Source organism: Coccinella septempunctata, chromosome 5 (assembly GCF_907165205.1).
Source record: "Coccinella septempunctata chromosome 5, icCocSept1.1, whole genome shotgun sequence".
NCBI lineage: Eukaryota > Metazoa > Arthropoda > Insecta > Coleoptera > Coccinellidae > Coccinella > Coccinella septempunctata.
In genome coordinates this window covers 1,902,958-1,920,767 of record NC_058193.1, presented here as the reverse complement: position 1 = coordinate 1,920,767, position 17,810 = coordinate 1,902,958, and the positions used below count along the sequence as shown (strand labels likewise).

At 36.0% G+C, this 17,810-nt stretch overlaps 3 protein-coding genes across 3 annotated transcripts in view; all 3 read left to right on the top strand.

The window, feature by feature from the left end:
- The window catches only part of LOC123313068 (pancreatic lipase-related protein 2-like), a 54,268-nt gene extending 47,430 nt beyond the window's left edge, over positions 1 to 6,838 (top strand). Inside the window, exons 5-7 of the mRNA XM_044897764.1 lie at positions 678 to 798; positions 861 to 1,154; positions 6,633 to 6,838. Of these exons, the coding sequence (XP_044753699.1) occupies positions 678 to 798; positions 861 to 1,154; positions 6,633 to 6,838 (621 nt within the window). The remainder of the gene's footprint in view (positions 1 to 677; positions 799 to 860; positions 1,155 to 6,632) is intronic.
- A 5,620-nt stretch (positions 6,839 to 12,458) lies between these two features.
- Positions 12,459 to 13,444, top strand: LOC123314256 (alpha-crystallin B chain-like). Its single transcript, XM_044899420.1, has one exon. It carries the CDS (start codon positions 12,647 to 12,649, stop codon positions 13,262 to 13,264), a length of 618 nt encoding a protein of 205 aa, XP_044755355.1. The 5' UTR covers positions 12,459 to 12,646; the 3' UTR covers positions 13,265 to 13,444.
- Positions 13,445 to 13,516: 72 nt separating this feature from the next.
- Positions 13,517 to 14,635, top strand: LOC123314255 (venom allergen 3-like). The gene has a single exon (XM_044899419.1). It carries the CDS (start codon positions 13,517 to 13,519, stop codon positions 14,531 to 14,533), a length of 1,017 nt encoding a protein of 338 aa, XP_044755354.1. The 3' UTR covers positions 14,534 to 14,635.
- Positions 14,636 to 17,810: the final 3,175 nt, after the last annotated feature.

Sequence of the window (17,810 nt, the reverse complement as noted above, 5' to 3'; positions counted from 1 at the left end):
TGCCCTGACGCAGATGAATATTTTATCGAACTTTAGCCGATCCTCGAATATAAACCTAAGTTTAGCCGGCTAATCTTAAGTTTATGCTCACACCTATCTTTAGCCGTAACATATATACATACTGCTCAAAAATTGAAGTGGATATTAGAGAGAAAACTTACTGATTGCACTTGAATAAAATTTTCAGTATTGCTGTACATACGATATGGAGATACTTATGTTTGCATTACCATTCAGTATTTTTTTAAGCGTTTATTGATTAGCAATCAGAATACACATTGCTATGAGCTAATTTTTCGAAAATTTTAACATGACATAGAAAACATAACGTGAAAGGTTCTTCCCATTGGGAGAATCTCTTGATATTCCATTAGGTCAGTTCGCCATTTCCTTTGCAGTCTTTTTGCTTCGTTATCTCGTGTTAAGGGTTGTGGGATATTTATCTGTTTTCCCAATTTAGAATGGTGGTTTCTAGTTCTTGTTTTTATGATTTTATGACATCTTGGACAAAGGGTATTTCCAGATAGTTGGCAACATACCATGGTGCATTCGCAATATCTTGGACTGGCATCTTTGAATGATGGCTATATTCTACTTGCTTCCGCATGTTCTTCAATTTTTAAGCAATGTACTTCCACTGATGTTTTTGTAGCATTTTTTTCTTATCTTTTTTTCAGTTTGCTACTGATGGTTTTGGTTTATGGGAGCCCATCGGCCATGTAGACTTCTTTCCAAATGGTGGTCAAGATCAACCTGGATGCACAGACACCAGAGGTTCTATTGTACTAACCAGTTTCGGTAGGTGCAATTTTGGTCAATTCGAAATACTCTTAGCTTATGAAATCTCTTACATTCTCTAGATAAAACACTTACGAGGGAAATAGCATGTAGTCACATAAGAGCATGGCATTTGTTTCAAGAGACACTACTGAATAAAGTAGCGGGAAAAAACAACAGCTGTGAATTCATTTCCTATAGCTGTCCTGGTGGACTACCTTCTTTCGAAAGAGGACACTGCTTCCCACATTTAGATAACCCGAAGAGTAAATTGTACCTTGATCCTAGTTATAGGACAGAAATAGGAAAATTGGGCGAAGATGCAAAGGGTGAAGGTGTAATGTATTTGACAACTAGGAGCTCATCTACATTTTGTGGTAAGTTGAAAATTATGTCCACGGCAGCCTAGGCCATTCAGATAAATTTCCACATCAGCCTCAAAATCAAGTTCAAACTGAGAAAAAGATGTTTAATTTGGGGGTCTGTAGACATGTAGAGGCAATATTCGATGGTATAGAATTACAGTTCTGTATATTCGTGTTCTGTGTCTGTAGCTGTAAGAGCTAGCGAAAAATGGATGCCATACTTTCGAAAAGATGTATATCATGACGAAAACTGCATCTTCTCTTGTTCACAAGTTATAGGTGAAAACTCATTTTTCGGCTCTTTAAATTGACAGGTACCTAATAGGTATTCTACAGTACTACAGTCACTTTTTATGTAGATTAGTAGATTACAGATTATTGGGCGTGTGTGTCGGACCCACCAAACCAGCCACCAATCCAGATAGCACAAGAAATCTTTGAGAAGTCCAAAATGAGTCTTATATTGGTCTAGACGTCTTGAGCCTCAAAAAGGCCGTCTTTAAGATGTCTGTTCTTAGACGTCTTTGAGACGTCGTACTTTCAAATCTTCAGGACGTCTGTTCTTGGACGTGTTCAAGACGTCGGACTTTTAAAACTTCAAGATGTATTATACAGGGTGTCCCAAAACTAGTGAATCAAACGTCACATCACGGTAGAGTAGATCAAATACTATCGAATGACACCAACATTAGTTGAGCGAAAATGTGCCGTTTCCAAAAAAACCTAACCTGAAATTGCCGATTTTCGGTCTATTTTTCTAACCACAGGGCCAATTTGTGATTAAGGACAGCGTTTCTCGCCCATATTATCACCCCTATAGAGGGGGTTTATTCTGAGTAATAAAAATTATGCAGAAAAAACAATTGTTTTAATTTACATTTACTTGGGTTTTCGATTAAGTACTTGGAATAATTTTAATTAGGTGTGATAAAACAATAATCTAGGATTGATATGATTTAAAATCGCTATCCTTTGTCACAAACTGGCCCTGTGACTGAAAAAAATAGTTTGTCACTCGGCAACTTTAGGTATTTTCATAAAATTCTGATTATTTTGGAAACGGTACATTTTCGCTGAACTAATATTGGTGTCATTCAATAGTATTTGGTCTACTCTATCGTGGTAAGACGTTTGATTCACTAGTTTTGAGACACCCTGTATAGGTACAAATTGAGAGTGAACGATCATCGATGATCATCAACAACCTGAAATAATAAAAAATGATGGAGCCTCAATTTTTTCTATAATACCTAACCAAATTGAAGTAGTCCTATTGACATTGTATATTGATTGTAGTTTTAATTGTAGCGTCCGTAGCTCGGTGTTCAAAGCGTCGGGTTTATTGCAACTGCAGGGTATTGAGTTCGATCCCGACCTAGGGAAGAAATTTTCTAGTCGGTACGGGTGCGGGCACCAATCTCTTGTGTTAAAATTATCAGTGTTGTGCCTAAGGTGCATAATATATAGTAATAATAATAATAAGGACACAGTAACAAAGCCTACACAGAACACAACTGGTTCTCCCAGCTCGTACAATCTCATGGATCTTCTGAGAGGTACTTCGGTAACTACAGAGAATCAGGATGAAAATGTGGCTGAAAAGGCTAGTGATGGGGAACTTATATTCTCAGGGCTCTAACCTCGGATCGTTGTTGTTTATAATATTCATTAATGACCTTTTATGCTCTCTCAATCGTGAGGCTCTAGCCTATGCTGATGATCTGAAGCATTGCATGAGAATACTTGGAATTAATGACCAATTACTTCTTCAGTCAAGTTCGCGGTTGGTGCTTGCGTAATGGACTCATCTTGAATTTGAAGAAGTGTTTTAAAGTTACTTGCACCAGGAGGGCACAGCCGCTAGTTTTCAGTTATCACGTTGGGAATGATTTTATTGCGGCTGAAGATCGTTTTCGGGACCTAGGGGTTTGGTTCGACAGCGAACTGAGTTTTTGTTCCACATGTTGAGTATCTGTGTGCGTCTGCTTCTAAATCTTTGGGTTTCCTCTTCAGGAGGTTCCTGAGTTAGACGATATGTCTGCTCTCAGAAATGTCTGCTTTTCGCTTGTTCTCAGTAGGTTGCAGTACACTAACATAATTTGGTTCACAATTTGTGCAACGCATATTACTCCGATTGAGCGTATTCAGAGGAAGTTCCTGAAATATGTCGTATTTAGATAAACAGGCATATATACTGAGCGTGATGTTGATCTTTGAACCATAATGAGGGAGCTGGGGCTTTCAACTTTAGTTGAGCGGCAAGTTCGGCAGTGCGCGAGATTCGACCAAAAACTTCTAGGTGAAAAGATTGACTGTCCCTGCTCTCTCGGGTAAACATACAGGTCCCGAGGGTGGCGGCCAGAGGCCTCGAACCAACATTCTCCAGTGGGCACCACTGTATCGCCTTTGTGATTGTGCTAATAAAGTTAATCTTGGATTATTATAGTAGTATTTCGTATTTTTTCTTTTTTTATTGTATCATAGTTATTTCGTTTTGTTTTTAGGGTATTCAAATATACTTTCTTTGAGTTAATGTAATTTGTTACCCTGTTACTGGGAATTTTTCCTTTTGGGTAAATAAAGTGACTTTAATAATGTCAGTTTAAAGAAAACGTATAATTTGAGTATATTTTATCGTAGAGCTGGTAGAGCGCTTTCGGCTAGTTAGCCATCATCAGTACCGCTAAAAATAAGAACTTGTGTTGTCAACAAATTACAAGGGACAACCACAAAAACTTACTTGTCCTAAAATAAACACAAAGTGCCCACAGAGTGCAAAGTCATACATAAAATGGGTCTGGGAAAATGTACCACTATAAAAATTAAGGTTTTAAAACGACCTAGTCGACTTTACATCATGACCACAACATATTTTTCAAAAATTTTTTCTATTCTATGGTTGACCAAAAACCGAGGTTATGGATATTTATGTCATTTTATAATGTTTTTGTTGATAATTTTTTCCATGTATAGTCGACTAGGTCGTTTTAAAACCTCAATTTTTATAGTGGTACATTTTCCCAGACCCATTTTATGTATGACTTTGCACTCTGTGGGCACTTTGTGTTTATTTTAGGACAAGTAAGTTTTTTGTGGTTGTCTCTTGTAATTTGTTGACAACTCAAGTTCTTATTTTTAGCGGTACTGATGATGGCTAACTAGCCGAAAGCGCTCTACCAGCTCTACGATAAAATATACTCAAATTATACGTTTTCTTTAAACTAACATCATTAAATTATTTGAGTACACAGCCCACAACCCACAAAGTGACTTTAGCCTTGCGGTTTTCACACTCCTCTCCAGAGGAACATTCACTTTTCCCATATATCTCAGATATCAAAAGGATTAAGCTGTGTTGGAGCCCTTTCCAGGTTTTCGGGCTCGTAGTGAGGGTCGGGTCTAGGTCGCTCCTCGGCTCCTTGCTGCCAGTTGGATTCCTGATCCACCTGTAAAATCAGACGGTGTTCCTCTGCATTCCCATGTACAGGGTGGGCAAAATTCGTTGTCTACTGAGGGAATCTCGAGAATCATAGTAGCTAGAAGAAAACAGATGACATATTCTCGAGGTCTTTTTTATGACTAATCCAAATCTGAAAACAGAATCAGCCTATCATTTTTAGATTTCGATTTATAAACAAAAATTGAGATTTTGACGATTTCGAAAAGTTCTCATAACTTTTTTGTTTTTGAAGTTACAGATCTGAAACTTGAACTTTCTTAGGCACTTTCATACGTAGCATCTGCTGAAAAAAGATTTTCTTCCAATTCAAAAATAAAATAATTCAATAAAACTCTTCATTTAAAAAAATTAAAGTTCACCTAATGATTCGAAATGAAAAAATATTTCGAGCTCATCAGTGGATTCTACGTAAAAAAGTGCCTGTAGAAGGTTCAAGTTTCAGATTTGTAACTTCAAAGACAAAAAAGTTATGAGAACCTTACAAAATTGTCAAACTCAAAAAAGAAGTATCGTAGGAGGCTGCGGTTTTCACCATTCTTTGTTTCTCCGAAAATGAGCTCGGAAATGTGTCATCCGTTTTCTTCTAGCTGCTATAGTTCTCGAGATCCTCTCAGTAGACAACGGATTTTGCCCACCCTGTACTTGAGTACAGTTCTCGCCTTTCCGAGCAGTACCGCCTTCTGCATGACTCTATAAATATTTTCGTCCAACAGAAGTTTCCTCAAATTCTCTGGTAGTTTTTTGGTAGCAGGCCTGTAGATGAAATGACAATAGGGATGGTCTTGACATCTTTCAGCTTTCACTATCACCTGGTTTGTTCCTCGAGATCTATGCATTTTGAAATTTTTTCACAGTGCCTATCGAGAAGATTGTTATTATCAAATATTATAGAGTTATAACTCTATAATCTTTGGTTATTATTTGGAATCGCCACGTCAGTGAATAGTGCTCTGTCCTCATCCTTATAGAGCAATATGAGGTCTGGTCTATTGTGAGTTATTTTCCGGTCTGTGAGAATAGTGCGATCCCAGTAGAGCTTGTGATGTTCATTTTCCAATACAGCATCCAGATGGTAATTGTAATAAGGAACCTTTTTTGAACTTAGAAGTTATTGTTTTAGTGCCAATTCTTGGTGAAGAATCTTGGCAACAGCACCATGTCTACTCTTATACTCCGTACCCGCGAACTTCTGACAGCCCCCGGTGATGTGTTGGATAGTTTCAGGTGTCGCACATCCATAACGACAGCTATCGTCCGCCACTGAGGCATCCTTGGCGATGTATTTCATGTAATTTCTTGTTGGAATCACCTGATCCTGGATGGCGAGCATGAAGCCCTCTGTCTCAGGAAACCTTCGGAAGTCAACCAGTAGTTCGACGCAGATATGTCGACGTAATCATGGTTAAACTTGCTCTGGTGCCTTCCATGCAAAGGTTTGCCAATCAGTTTCTGCATTTTGCTTTCTGCAGAGTCTTCGACGGCTTCCCAGTGGTCTTGTTGTAGTTTCAACGGAGTAGAACTATCAGCAACACAAACTATTCGATGGAGTTCTGATGAAGCAGCCTTGCTCAGTAAATATTTTCGAAGTCCTTCTATTTCCTGGGACATACGGTTGGACAAATCAACAACTCCTCTACCCCCAAGATGTCGTGGCAGCTCTGTCCGTTCTATTGAGCTTTTGGAGTGATGTTTATTGTGTTTAGTCAGCATCGTCCTTATTTTTCTCTGTAAGGCTGCTAAATAGCATGTGATACATCTGAGAGTACACAGTTCGTTAGAAGTGCCTTTTAAAAGTGAATAATAAAATATCATTTTTTTCAAAATAAAACTTTCTCGATTCTTTGTAATCGTCCATTTAAATATATTTCATCATTTTACAAATTGATCTTTTCCTGAAAGGCATTAGTTCTTTCTATTTCCATCAAAATGTCGTTAACACGGGAACAGCTAAACGAAGTAAGAAACGCTGCCGATACAGTGATAAGGAAAATCTGTGAAGATAAACAATTCATGGATATAATTAATTGTAGACGCTGTCACATCTGGTATAATAAATGTGTTGAATGAAAAACTGGGAGTTCTTGAGGAAGAAGAAGAAGTGAGTGCCTTGAACGAGGAAATGCGTCATTTGAACATTAGTCACGGTAATGAGATAAAAACGCTAACTAACAAGATTGAACAGCAGGAGAAGAAAATGTTGGATATATCGAGGGAATCACCAAATAATATTATATGAATCAAATAATAGAGGAATCTCGTGAACTAAAACGTAGAGAAAATAATGTTTTCATTTTCGGAATACCGGAAGATGAAACTGACTCTACTATGATCTCTCAGATATTAACCAATATTCTGCATTCTGCCCAACGTAAATATGAGTAATCCTCATTTGCGTAGATTGGGGAAAAGGCAACCAGGCAAAGACCAATTAAGATGACTGCCCTACAAGGAAAATTTACCCACACACTTGTGAAAAACTACAGAAAATTGAGAAATATTGAAAAGTTCGAGAATGTTTACATGAGACCTTATCAGACTATAAGACAGATAGACTATGCCACTATGCGTCAAGACTTTATCAACAGGGGCAGAGGAATAGAGAAACCCATAGAGAAAGAAGGAAAAGAGTGCCGACTCAGTGGTAAAATAAATTAAGCCTGATTGAAGCGCCCTCATCGGCAGTAGATCTTAACTAACTTGTTACTAAAATTGACACCAGGGGGCGTATTGCTCTTTTTGAATTCCCATTTTGGTGCCTCAAATCATAATTCGGAATAATTTGAATTAAAACCTTAGTTGAAAATTGATAATAAACTGATACGTTGATTACAGTTCATTATCAATCTTCAGTGATGTTTTCTTCTTGTAAACTTTGATTTCAGATATGATACTCAACAAATAATGATATACTTTTTATTACACATTATAATACATATTGATTTTTCAAACAAGAGGTAATGAAACAATTCAGTTATGTCAAATAAGATATTCTTCTGTATATATTACCAAATTATTGAACAAAAGAACGTCCAATTTGAAGACTGTACATAATGAATTGGATTCTTCGATTCATTGGCAGAACTCCAGCATAAGCCATCTGATTCACATAACCTGGAACAGAGTGAAAAATCGTTCATACAAAGCTAATGTAGCTAATTTCAATGTATGTTTGGACTATTCAATGGATTATTTTCAATTCAGACAGCTGCTCTTATTGATGTTTATTGATATCAAACAAAAATTTTTCTCCGTGTGAGATCTGGTTCCTACGCTTCATATAAATTTTATTCAAAATTTCTGTCCTTTTCATCACAAAGAGGAAAAAGTCACTGCATTTGGTGAATGAACCTAAAGGATCTAATGGAATGAAGATATAGTAGCTCCTATCTACTTCTAAACTACAAGATTGCTGCACAAAATTCATATTCAAATCAAAATATTACAATATAATCCGTGCCTCAACTCAAAGAAAGATGTTTGTCTTTTTATCTGATGAAACTTGTTGATAAAATTAATGTATTCACTGCAGGATATAAACCCATGTATGCATTAAAATCACAACAAATTATTTGAAAATACTAGAAAACATTGGCGAAAACTTGACTTATGACTTTAGATTCATCTGAAAATACCATCGATGGAAAATACAATTGAATAACTGAAAACAAAAGGAAATTTGGAATTTAGGTTATGTTATGGCGAAAACATATTCCATCTTTTTCTACTATAGCGCTATTTCACACAATTAGTTCCGTCTACTGCCGGACGGGGCGCCAAAATCAGCATTTTAAACGACCAATGAGAGTTGTTTGTCTCTCCTTCCTTTGTCTATGGAGAAACCGATATTGTGTGTAATATCTTTGCAGAAGTTTAACCCAGCTCTCGAGTATGGTATGGTTATCTCCGGTTATCTGCGGTTCAAAATGATGACGTTGAAGGGCTAGTTCTTGACGTCACGATGTTATAACCAATAATGACGAAGAGACATGGACTGAGCAATGCCAGCATGAAATTGGCTATTTATTAGAAAGAGAGAAAAGCTCGTCGGGACATTACCTTTCTCTTTTTTGTTCACATAGAGGTGAGTGTAGACCAATCAAAATTCTAGAAAAAGACTACTGCATTCCCGACGTGTTTTTCTCTCTGTCACTTTTTTTGACCGTATTTCATGCATAGATATAAAGGGAAGGCACAGTCCATGTCTCTATGTCTATGGTTGGTAATTACCAATGATGACCAGGTTATTCGCTTGTAAGAAAACCCCAGTAATTCACCCCAGGTTAAGAGAGGTCGCAAAAAAACGGTTTCGTCTCGTAGTATGGAAGTTTCCGATCTACATAACTCTAATCTATGGAGTGGAACAAACGGTATCATCAAACCTCGTTGAAAAAGCCATAACATAACTCTTCACTGTCAACACACAAATAAAAAAAATATGCACAGACTATCGGAAAAAGAATTTCACTGACAATTAATTATTTCACCTTCTTATAGACCATAGACATAGAGACTCTATGTCTTGTCTATGTTTTATCACAGCCCTCTTAAACACCTGTGTTAAGAGGGCTGTGGTTTTATAGATCCTGCACATAGCCCAGGAATTTGCTAGAACTCTCAATATAATAGTTCATCGAGTAATATCACTTGCGATGTTTTATACACATTGAAGAAAATTGGTAAATGAAAGCGAAAGCGAAACCTGAGTGGAGAATGGAGGTTTTGTGTTTGTGTTTGGTTGTTTCCACTCAAACATTGCAAAAATACGAAAATGTATAATGGAAACCTTTGAAGGGTTGAGTTCCCAGAAAAATTATCCCATTAATAATAAAGATCCGATCAAATCTCTTCGTCATCTGGAGAATAGTTTTGGTTATACATACAAAGTTTTAATCAATTTCTACTGATGGGATCCCAACGCTACAAGTGGTACTTGCCCGCACGAATCTGTAGCATTTGTCGTGTCTGCTTCGCATCATTCGGGCAAGTAGTTGAGTGCGGGCAAGAAACTTTCCGCAAGAGTTGGTAACTATGAGTTCTTGAAATATATAAATATAGGGTGATTCAGAACTCGAGGCGAAAAATTGAAGAACGTATATAGGCTGCTATTCTCGATAAAGAAATTAAAATAAAATATTTGGATATGGCTTTTTGTTTCCGAGATATAAGTGTTCAAAATTTCTGCATGTCATCAATTTTAAACTTTAATAGCTGATAAAAATACAGAAATAATAATTAAATCAAATGTTCAAAAATGCCAACATTAGCATCGGAAATTGTACACTAATTGCATGTTTTGCCTATTCTGAATGGATTCGACTGCATTAATAATTCGTTCCATTAATTGTTCTTTATCATTAATTCCCACTGCGAAAACTTGTTGTTTCAAATGCCCCCATACAAAATACATAATCCAAAGGATTCAAATCAGGTGATCTCGCTGGCCATAGCACCTGACATGACAGAATTAAATTCATTTGCGTGCGGGAAAAACCCCTGCTATTTACGTGCGTGAAAAAAATAGCAGACGTTTTTCCCGCTCGGTTTGGGAAAATGATACCTTGCAACTTGGCGAAAAAAGGGTTGAAGTGTTGAACGCGCGCTTGTAGACACCATTCCGAATCTCGCACCATGGGAATGAGAGGGTGGAAACCGTTTTTGCACATGTTTTTTTCGAATTTCCATATGAAGGACAAAATGAGACTTTTTACAAAAATTCTGCTTTTTCATAAGCCTTCTTCCGACACCATTCCAAATCTCTCAGCGTGGGGATGAGAGGGTGCAAATCGCTTCCGAACATGTTTTTCTCGAATTCCCACATGAAGGACTCCTGATATCAGAATAGGACCTTTTGAAAAAATTCTGCTGTTCCATAACCCTTCTTCCGAAACCATTCCGAATCTTTTAGCATGCCTATCTGGGGTACAAAGTATTTTGAAACATAATATTCATTCACAGCGAACGAGCGAATCCTTATAATTATAAGAAATGGATCACGCCTTCAACAGTAAGGCAGGTAAATAATAACCAAATTAATTCAGATGCACAACATCCGCAGATAATAAAAGGAGCCGGCAATTCATAGCACTTCGTTGACGAATGAGTTTTGTTGCTCTGACGAGGTCAAATAAGACCGAAACCATGGTCAGCATCTACTCTTTGTCGACGAAATGAAATTTCTGGTAATACTTCGAGCGATGGTAGTTTGTTAGTTCGATTTAGATCGTAACATTCGTTGATTTAATTATCTGCGGATGTTGTGCATCTGAATTAATTTGCTTATAATTATAGTTCGATTCGAGTGATAATATCCTCAGAACAGCGGGCGCTCTAGAAGATTCGTTGAATATCGGTTATCCTCCCATATAAACATGCATCGTTGCCAGATTTTCAAGATCTCCCTAAATTGGAGATTTCATTTGAGTGTCAATTTTTTAAGGTGTATATCGAAATTTCGGAACAGAAGCTGAATGATTCAATCAATTATTTAATAGAATAATAGTTGTTACTTTTCTCAGAATGAACAAGATTATTCAATAATGATCTTTATTGACTTGTCTCAGGTCTTATTATTCATTTTATATTTATATATATTCATCTTTGAATAAGTATACTTTGCTATTAGTCATCATGTGCATTTTTACCAGCATCTCGTGGTATATCTCACTCTGCTCTGATCTGATGTCACAATTCACATTCACATTTAAAATGATTCTTTAACGAGACATCCTATATCTCGAAAAAAGTTATACAGGGCGTCCGCAAATAAATATGAAGACCTTCATTCTGGGACTCAATTATTCGATTGAAATTAGTAGGGATAACTCGTAATAACCCCGTTATTCGAAATCTTCCACCTTTCCAAAATATAAGCGCCTAAACAAAATTTTTTTACAGAAAAACCCAATAAGTAAAATAACATAATGTAAAATGTTCTATAAGAACTACCACTATAGAGGTGTAATTTTTTGAAGCCGTTATATAACCTCATTATTATATAAAAGGATCGAATAACAAATAACGAAATCTTACGTATATGATGCACTTATTCGATGAAATAGATTGAAATACTGGTCCACACGATTGGTACAACTTGTAAGTCTTCATTTATTTCGAGAAAAAGTTGCCGAACACATTTTTTTCAGATTCGAATGGAAAATCATAAAAATTTTAATTCTTCAAATATCTTTCTCACAAAAAACTATCGCAGAAAAATCAGATGGGGTTGTCATATGCAATATAGATTACATTAGAGCTGCATATTGTGTAAAATTATAATTCTCACGTGCTTTCCAGAACACAAAAAAATAATGAACTTGTTGAAACTTTCTGGGATCTTGAGAGCTGTACCTTGGAAAGATGGGCGATTTCGAAAAAAAAATTATACTACCCTCATTGAGCTATCAAGTGCCAAAAAAAGTCCTTCGCATTCATTTAAAATGCAGTTTTTTTATGGTTCCTCGAAACAATAACCGCCTATATAGGTTTATAATAATAATTGTAACTACCTAATAGCAAATAATGGGAACCTATTAATTATATTCCTATTATTATTCCTAATTAGGAATTAATTAAAAAAATAAAATAGGTTCATCGTACAAGATTTAGGTATTATTCCAGCATGGTACACGTGTACCATGGTATTTCATTTTGGTTCCCCAACTGATAATTCTCATAACTATTCGAGAAAATAAGCAAATATCTATTCCATATATGTAACTGATATCAAAATTATTGCTTATAAAGTCTGATATGGTAGGTATACGGAAATTAACTCCATATGTTTGACAACATTGCTTCTTCCAGTTCTTTCTTTCCCGTCAGCTCTAGATTTTTCTAGGCGCAGAATCTCCCACCACAGATGCTCTGGAAATTTCTATTGGTTCCTACATATAAGTAACTGCGTGCTACGCTCAGAAACATAATTCGAATAAGTTGCGAATTGAGTTTGCTGTTGTGACTTGTGACCGTTGTAAGTTGCGAGGGAAATATTGCCGAATTTTCTGTGAAGTGAATAGTACTTGGGCATATAAAAAACGTGTGAAACATGGCTCTTCTCAAATTCTTCGATGATCCTTTAGATTATTGGAGACCTTCGACTCTTTCCAACCAGAGATTTGGATTAGGCCTTGATGATGAAGACCTTTTTGTGGCAGCAGCATTAGCTCCAAGAAGAATTAGAAGATTGCTTAGTCATCCATATATTAGGGACTGGACTTCGAGAGAATCCAGGAACGATCAAGGTTCAGTCGTGAAGTCCAACAAAAGTGGGTTCCATGTCAACTTGGACGTCCAACAATTTTCCCCTGAGGAAATAAGCGTTAAAGTGTCTGGAGAAAATACGATAACAATCGAAGGAAAACATGAAGAGAAGGAAGATGAACACGGATTCATTTCAAGGCATTTTGTCAGGAAATACACGGTTCCAAAAGGTTATGACATCAATAAGGTAGCCAGTAAGTTATCTACCGATGGTGTTCTAACCATTTCAGCTCCAAAAATTCAAAAAGATGAAGAAGAATGCAGAGAAATTCCTATTCAGCAAACTGGTGCACCTGTACTTCAGAAGAGAAAGAGTGAATCTCCTGAAAAGGAAGACAATGGGGTATCCCAAATGGATATTACAGAGGAATGTCCCAGAACCAAAAAGAAGAGAACTAATTAGACCATTCGAGTTTCTATTAATTACTTGGAGTTTGCAGTATTTATTATGTGATCTCATTAATTTTTGTTCCCATCAACAATTTCATGTTGAGCTATATTAAGAGATTTTGTGTATGTTACATATTGTTCAATATAGTTGTAAGTTTTTCATATCAATTTTCTAATAAAAGTGTCAAGCGAGCTATTGAAATCTATGAATTTTAATTTTACAACTTCATGTTGTGTGTTGTCATGCGAAAGTTGATTAAAGAAAATGTTTGAAAGGCTAATTTTCCTAGTGCTTAATATAGCCTGGTATTTTCCAATAATATTATCTAACAAGTATTGTCACATTTGCAAATCCCATACTATGTGTGTTTATAGAAGAGACATTCCATCTGATAATTGCCTCGATTACAAGAAAATATCTTTATCAATTGATAATAAAACCGAAATACTGGAAGCATATAACTCTTTAAGAAATTATGTTGCATCAGGAGGATTCATCAATGAGACAAACTCTAGCTTTCCTGAATCATCAAAAATGAATATGCTCAGGTGGAAAGAAGAACTGTCCCAAATAGCTCAAAGATGGGCTGATCAATGTCCCACGGAGGAGAATGATGAATGTAGGGATATACAAGATTTCCGTGTAGGACAGAATATTTTTAGTTTAGACATACCGTCTAAAGATGAGTTGCCTCAGTTCACACAAATTTTCACTAAGATATGGTTCGAGGGCCTCAAACAATTGAGCTTGAAAAATCTAATCGAGTTTGATAATTCATCAAGTTGGAAATCAAAAATTTTTACTCAGTCTATATGGGGCAATGCACAGTATGTAGGTTGTGGAGTTTCACTTTTCAAGAAGCTCCAGCAGGATGAGGAGAGTTTAGTTCGAACACTCCTTGTTGTTTGCAACATGGCACCAGAAGGAAATATTCCCAATTCTCCTGCATATCAAATTGGCCAACCTTGTTCAGAATGCCCAAGAGAACAGTGCCATCCCAAGTTCAATTATCTTTGCAACGAAAATGAAACTGAAATATTGGATGCATCCAGAAAGCACACAGGAAAATTATTTGAACATGCCATAAGACCCTGGGACTGGAAAAGTAAGCTCACAACTAGAAGAGTTTACTCCCAAAGAATTCCGGGAGTATGGTATAATGGGGAGTGTAGATGTAATTTCATTTACAGATCTAAAGGAAACACTTATATTGAAACTAAATTGATATATTTAGGCTTATTTTCACTAGTGAAAGCGTGTTCAATAAAATATAATATTTAGTTCGAGTTAATTAATTATGTCATACTTGTTTTTGGAATTAAGTAAGGAAGTTTGGTTTCATTCATTCGTTTTTTGTGATCTCATCACCTCAGCTAGGAGCCCCGGGATCCCGGGATGACGGAAATCTGGGCTTATCTCAATTACAAAAATATAAATATATATTAATTCCATTAATACATTATCTCCATTAGGCTATGTACCCAATAACGTAGTGTAATACATTATTTGTTGAGTTCTTGGGGTCCTGAGGAACTGCAGGAGACTGTCGAACCAAAGAGTATCAACAAGAGGATTCACTCTATCATTTTGGCCGGTTGCATTCGATCTTCCCTTGTAAATAGGTGAAGTGAAACCTCTTGTCAGGTCAGAGACAAGGTTGTCTCTGCCTCTTGTTGTTACTCTTTGGTCGAACCAATCCCCAAAAATCTTTCATAGATTACTTCTGCGTAATCCAATTCTTCCACTCCAATCACTTATCTACTGCTTCTAATTACACGCACAAATATCTATATTAATCTTAGTCGTTGTTTTATATATTTATTTTAAAAATTATTCACTTCGGGAGCTACAAAATGGGACCCTAGGAAAAGTGGTCATCTCGCCGTAACGACCATTTTGGAACTCAGAAGTTTGGTTTCAAAGGACAAAAATATTGCATATTACTCAATTGTATTCAAACTTTTTAAATACAACAATTAAACTTTAAAATAAATCATCAAAAGAATTGGTGTAGATAGATTTTTGAACATGGGAATAATGTTTCATAAACATTTTATGTTTAGGAATTCAACATAGGTACACCAAAAGCACATTTATGAATTTCATGTTTTCTTTTCAATCGCAAAACTTCAAGTTATGCAAATTGTTGTTTGAGATGTCTGCTGCTGATGTTTTTCCAATAGTAATATTAAATACTTTAGACGATGAACTCTATTATAGGCCTATAGGGTGAAATTTTATCAGCTAGTTTACCTCTGTTGTGGCAACTATAACGTATACAAGATTTTTTTTTCTACTACAGTGTTCACATGGTCGAAAGTCGTTTCTTCCATCCAGATGTATCGTCAACCTTTGGTACTCTCATCTAAAGATATCCATTTATAATGCTATTTAATTAGTATGTGTTTTTCTGAGAATTATTGATAAATCGATTGATTGAACTCTTACAGGGACACAACTCCAAGCCTCTATTCAAATATCTCAGAAGACTAAACCAACCAAGGGTGTACTACAGCTACATCTTCAATACTTGAATTATACTACGGATTTTAGCATAAAATGCGAGTGAGTAAATTTGAAATCGAAATCTTACAAAATTTACAAGTACATACATACTTTCAGGATTTTAGATTTCATTATGACTGGGACAGTGATGAATGGTCTTGGAGTTACAGAATATAACACCCTTACTCCGGAAGTGGAAGAGATTGCAGCAAGTTTAAGTTATGTAGATATAGATTATGGCGAACAAAATAACGACGTCAACCATACAATATATGTAGATAGGATAACAGTTCGTGATATGTATGGAAATAGGTAATTTCATATATTATTTCCTTTTTTTTTCAACGATTAATGTGTCATTTATATTTCAGTTGGCAATTCTGTGGAAGAGATACAATGCTGAATGACAGAATAGGATTACAGTTTCAAGCAATGAATTTTACTCTAAGTACAAATCCTTGTTGATCTAGTTTTATGTTATGTAATATAATTTTACTTGTTTATCTATCAATTAATATCCTTCACAACCTTCATTCAATATCAGTCCACTACTTGTTTTAGAATCTAATGCTTTAAAATCAAAGTAGCCATCCAACTAAGTGTTCTTCAAAGACCACTAAGCCCAATTTAAGGATTTAATCATTTTCAATCTTTGTGCACTACAATTAATCGAACATTTGCAGAGAGAAGTGCTTTATTCCATCTTCCATCATCGGATTGACATTCTATACTATATCAGAAGACTGTCTAATTTGTATTTTACAAGGAAACCAGCTTTCCTAACTAATAAATTGGGAAGATTTGTAACTTTGAAGAGTATTTATCATGATTAATGATTAAAAAAGCTGGTTTATTTCTAACATACCAATAAAACGCCCCTAAATACTGCAAAAATTGATTTTCCATAAGAAAAAACACAACTTCATGTTGTAGCTCAGCAAATATACCTGTAGGAAAAAATCATAGTACGCCACTGGATTGCTATCAAAAAAGTGTCTATATAATGTTTTCGTTTCAATATCCTAGCTCAAACAGGAACGGATATAATGATCAAAGTTGAAATCGCCCAAATTTTGGCCCATGACTCGAAAACAAAAGAAGATAGAGGAATGCAGTTGATGGCATTATTAGTTTCTCGAAAAAAGACGACATGAATTGTACATTCATTTTCCTCTATCTCGTTGGGTTAAAAAGTTGTAGTTCAGGTATCACCAATTTTGCCCACCCTGTACATCTTGTGCTCCCTTCATCTTGACAGATGAACGACAGGTAGGAAGCGCCGGTTCTGGGCCATCAAATGCTAATCGAGTACCTTGCTCAGCTAATACTTCTGTACTCAGCTTTATATTTGCAATTTTTGCGTGCGCAGGGCACCAAATAATGTTCAAAGCGTTACTGGAGCTTGCCTCACGCTGAGCCTACTCTAAGAAGGTATATATGATAGAAACATAATCAACTCTATTTGAAATTTTTGTCTGTTTGTCCGGGGAATTCTCCGGATTGGGCAAATAGACCTTCGCGGGTCTTTGGCTGACATCTCTAAGGAAAGCTTAAGACTACAAAACAAAATAAAGTACAGTATAGTAGAGTATAATAGAATGGAGAAGAGTAGCGGTAGAGTACAGAAGAGTTGAGTGGGGGAGAGTAGAGCAGACTTAAGTAGAGAAGTTAGGTGAAATAATGTAATTACAAGGATGGTTGTGCACACTAAAAGATTAAATAAATGAATACTCGGGTAAAAATAAAAGTCGAAAACCGTTTCCGGCCTGATTGAATCAGCAGGTATATATAAAATATATAACCATAAAAACACCATTATTGGAAGACAATCAGTAAAGTCTGGTCTTTCATCAGAGCTCCTTACTAAATTCCTCCAGATGTTCGACAAGACGACAGAGCCCTTCACCAAGTACATGTTGACTATTTGTGTCCATCCATTCCTCTTCTTTATGATGGGAATTATATATACAAATTATCTGTAACAGAAGAACCTGAAGGGTTCTGTATATTCATCAGATAAATGGAACATTTGAAAATATCACAAATCAGGACT

What these genes read in the sequence shown, in the direction of transcription:
- LOC123314255 (XM_044899419.1), top strand. Translation starts at nt 13,517, where the DNA reads ATGTTTGAAAGGCTAATTTTCCTAGTGCTTAATATAGCCTGGTATTTT.
- LOC123314256 (XM_044899420.1), top strand. Translation starts at nt 12,647, where the DNA reads ATGGCTCTTCTCAAATTCTTCGATGATCCTTTAGATTATTGGAGACCT.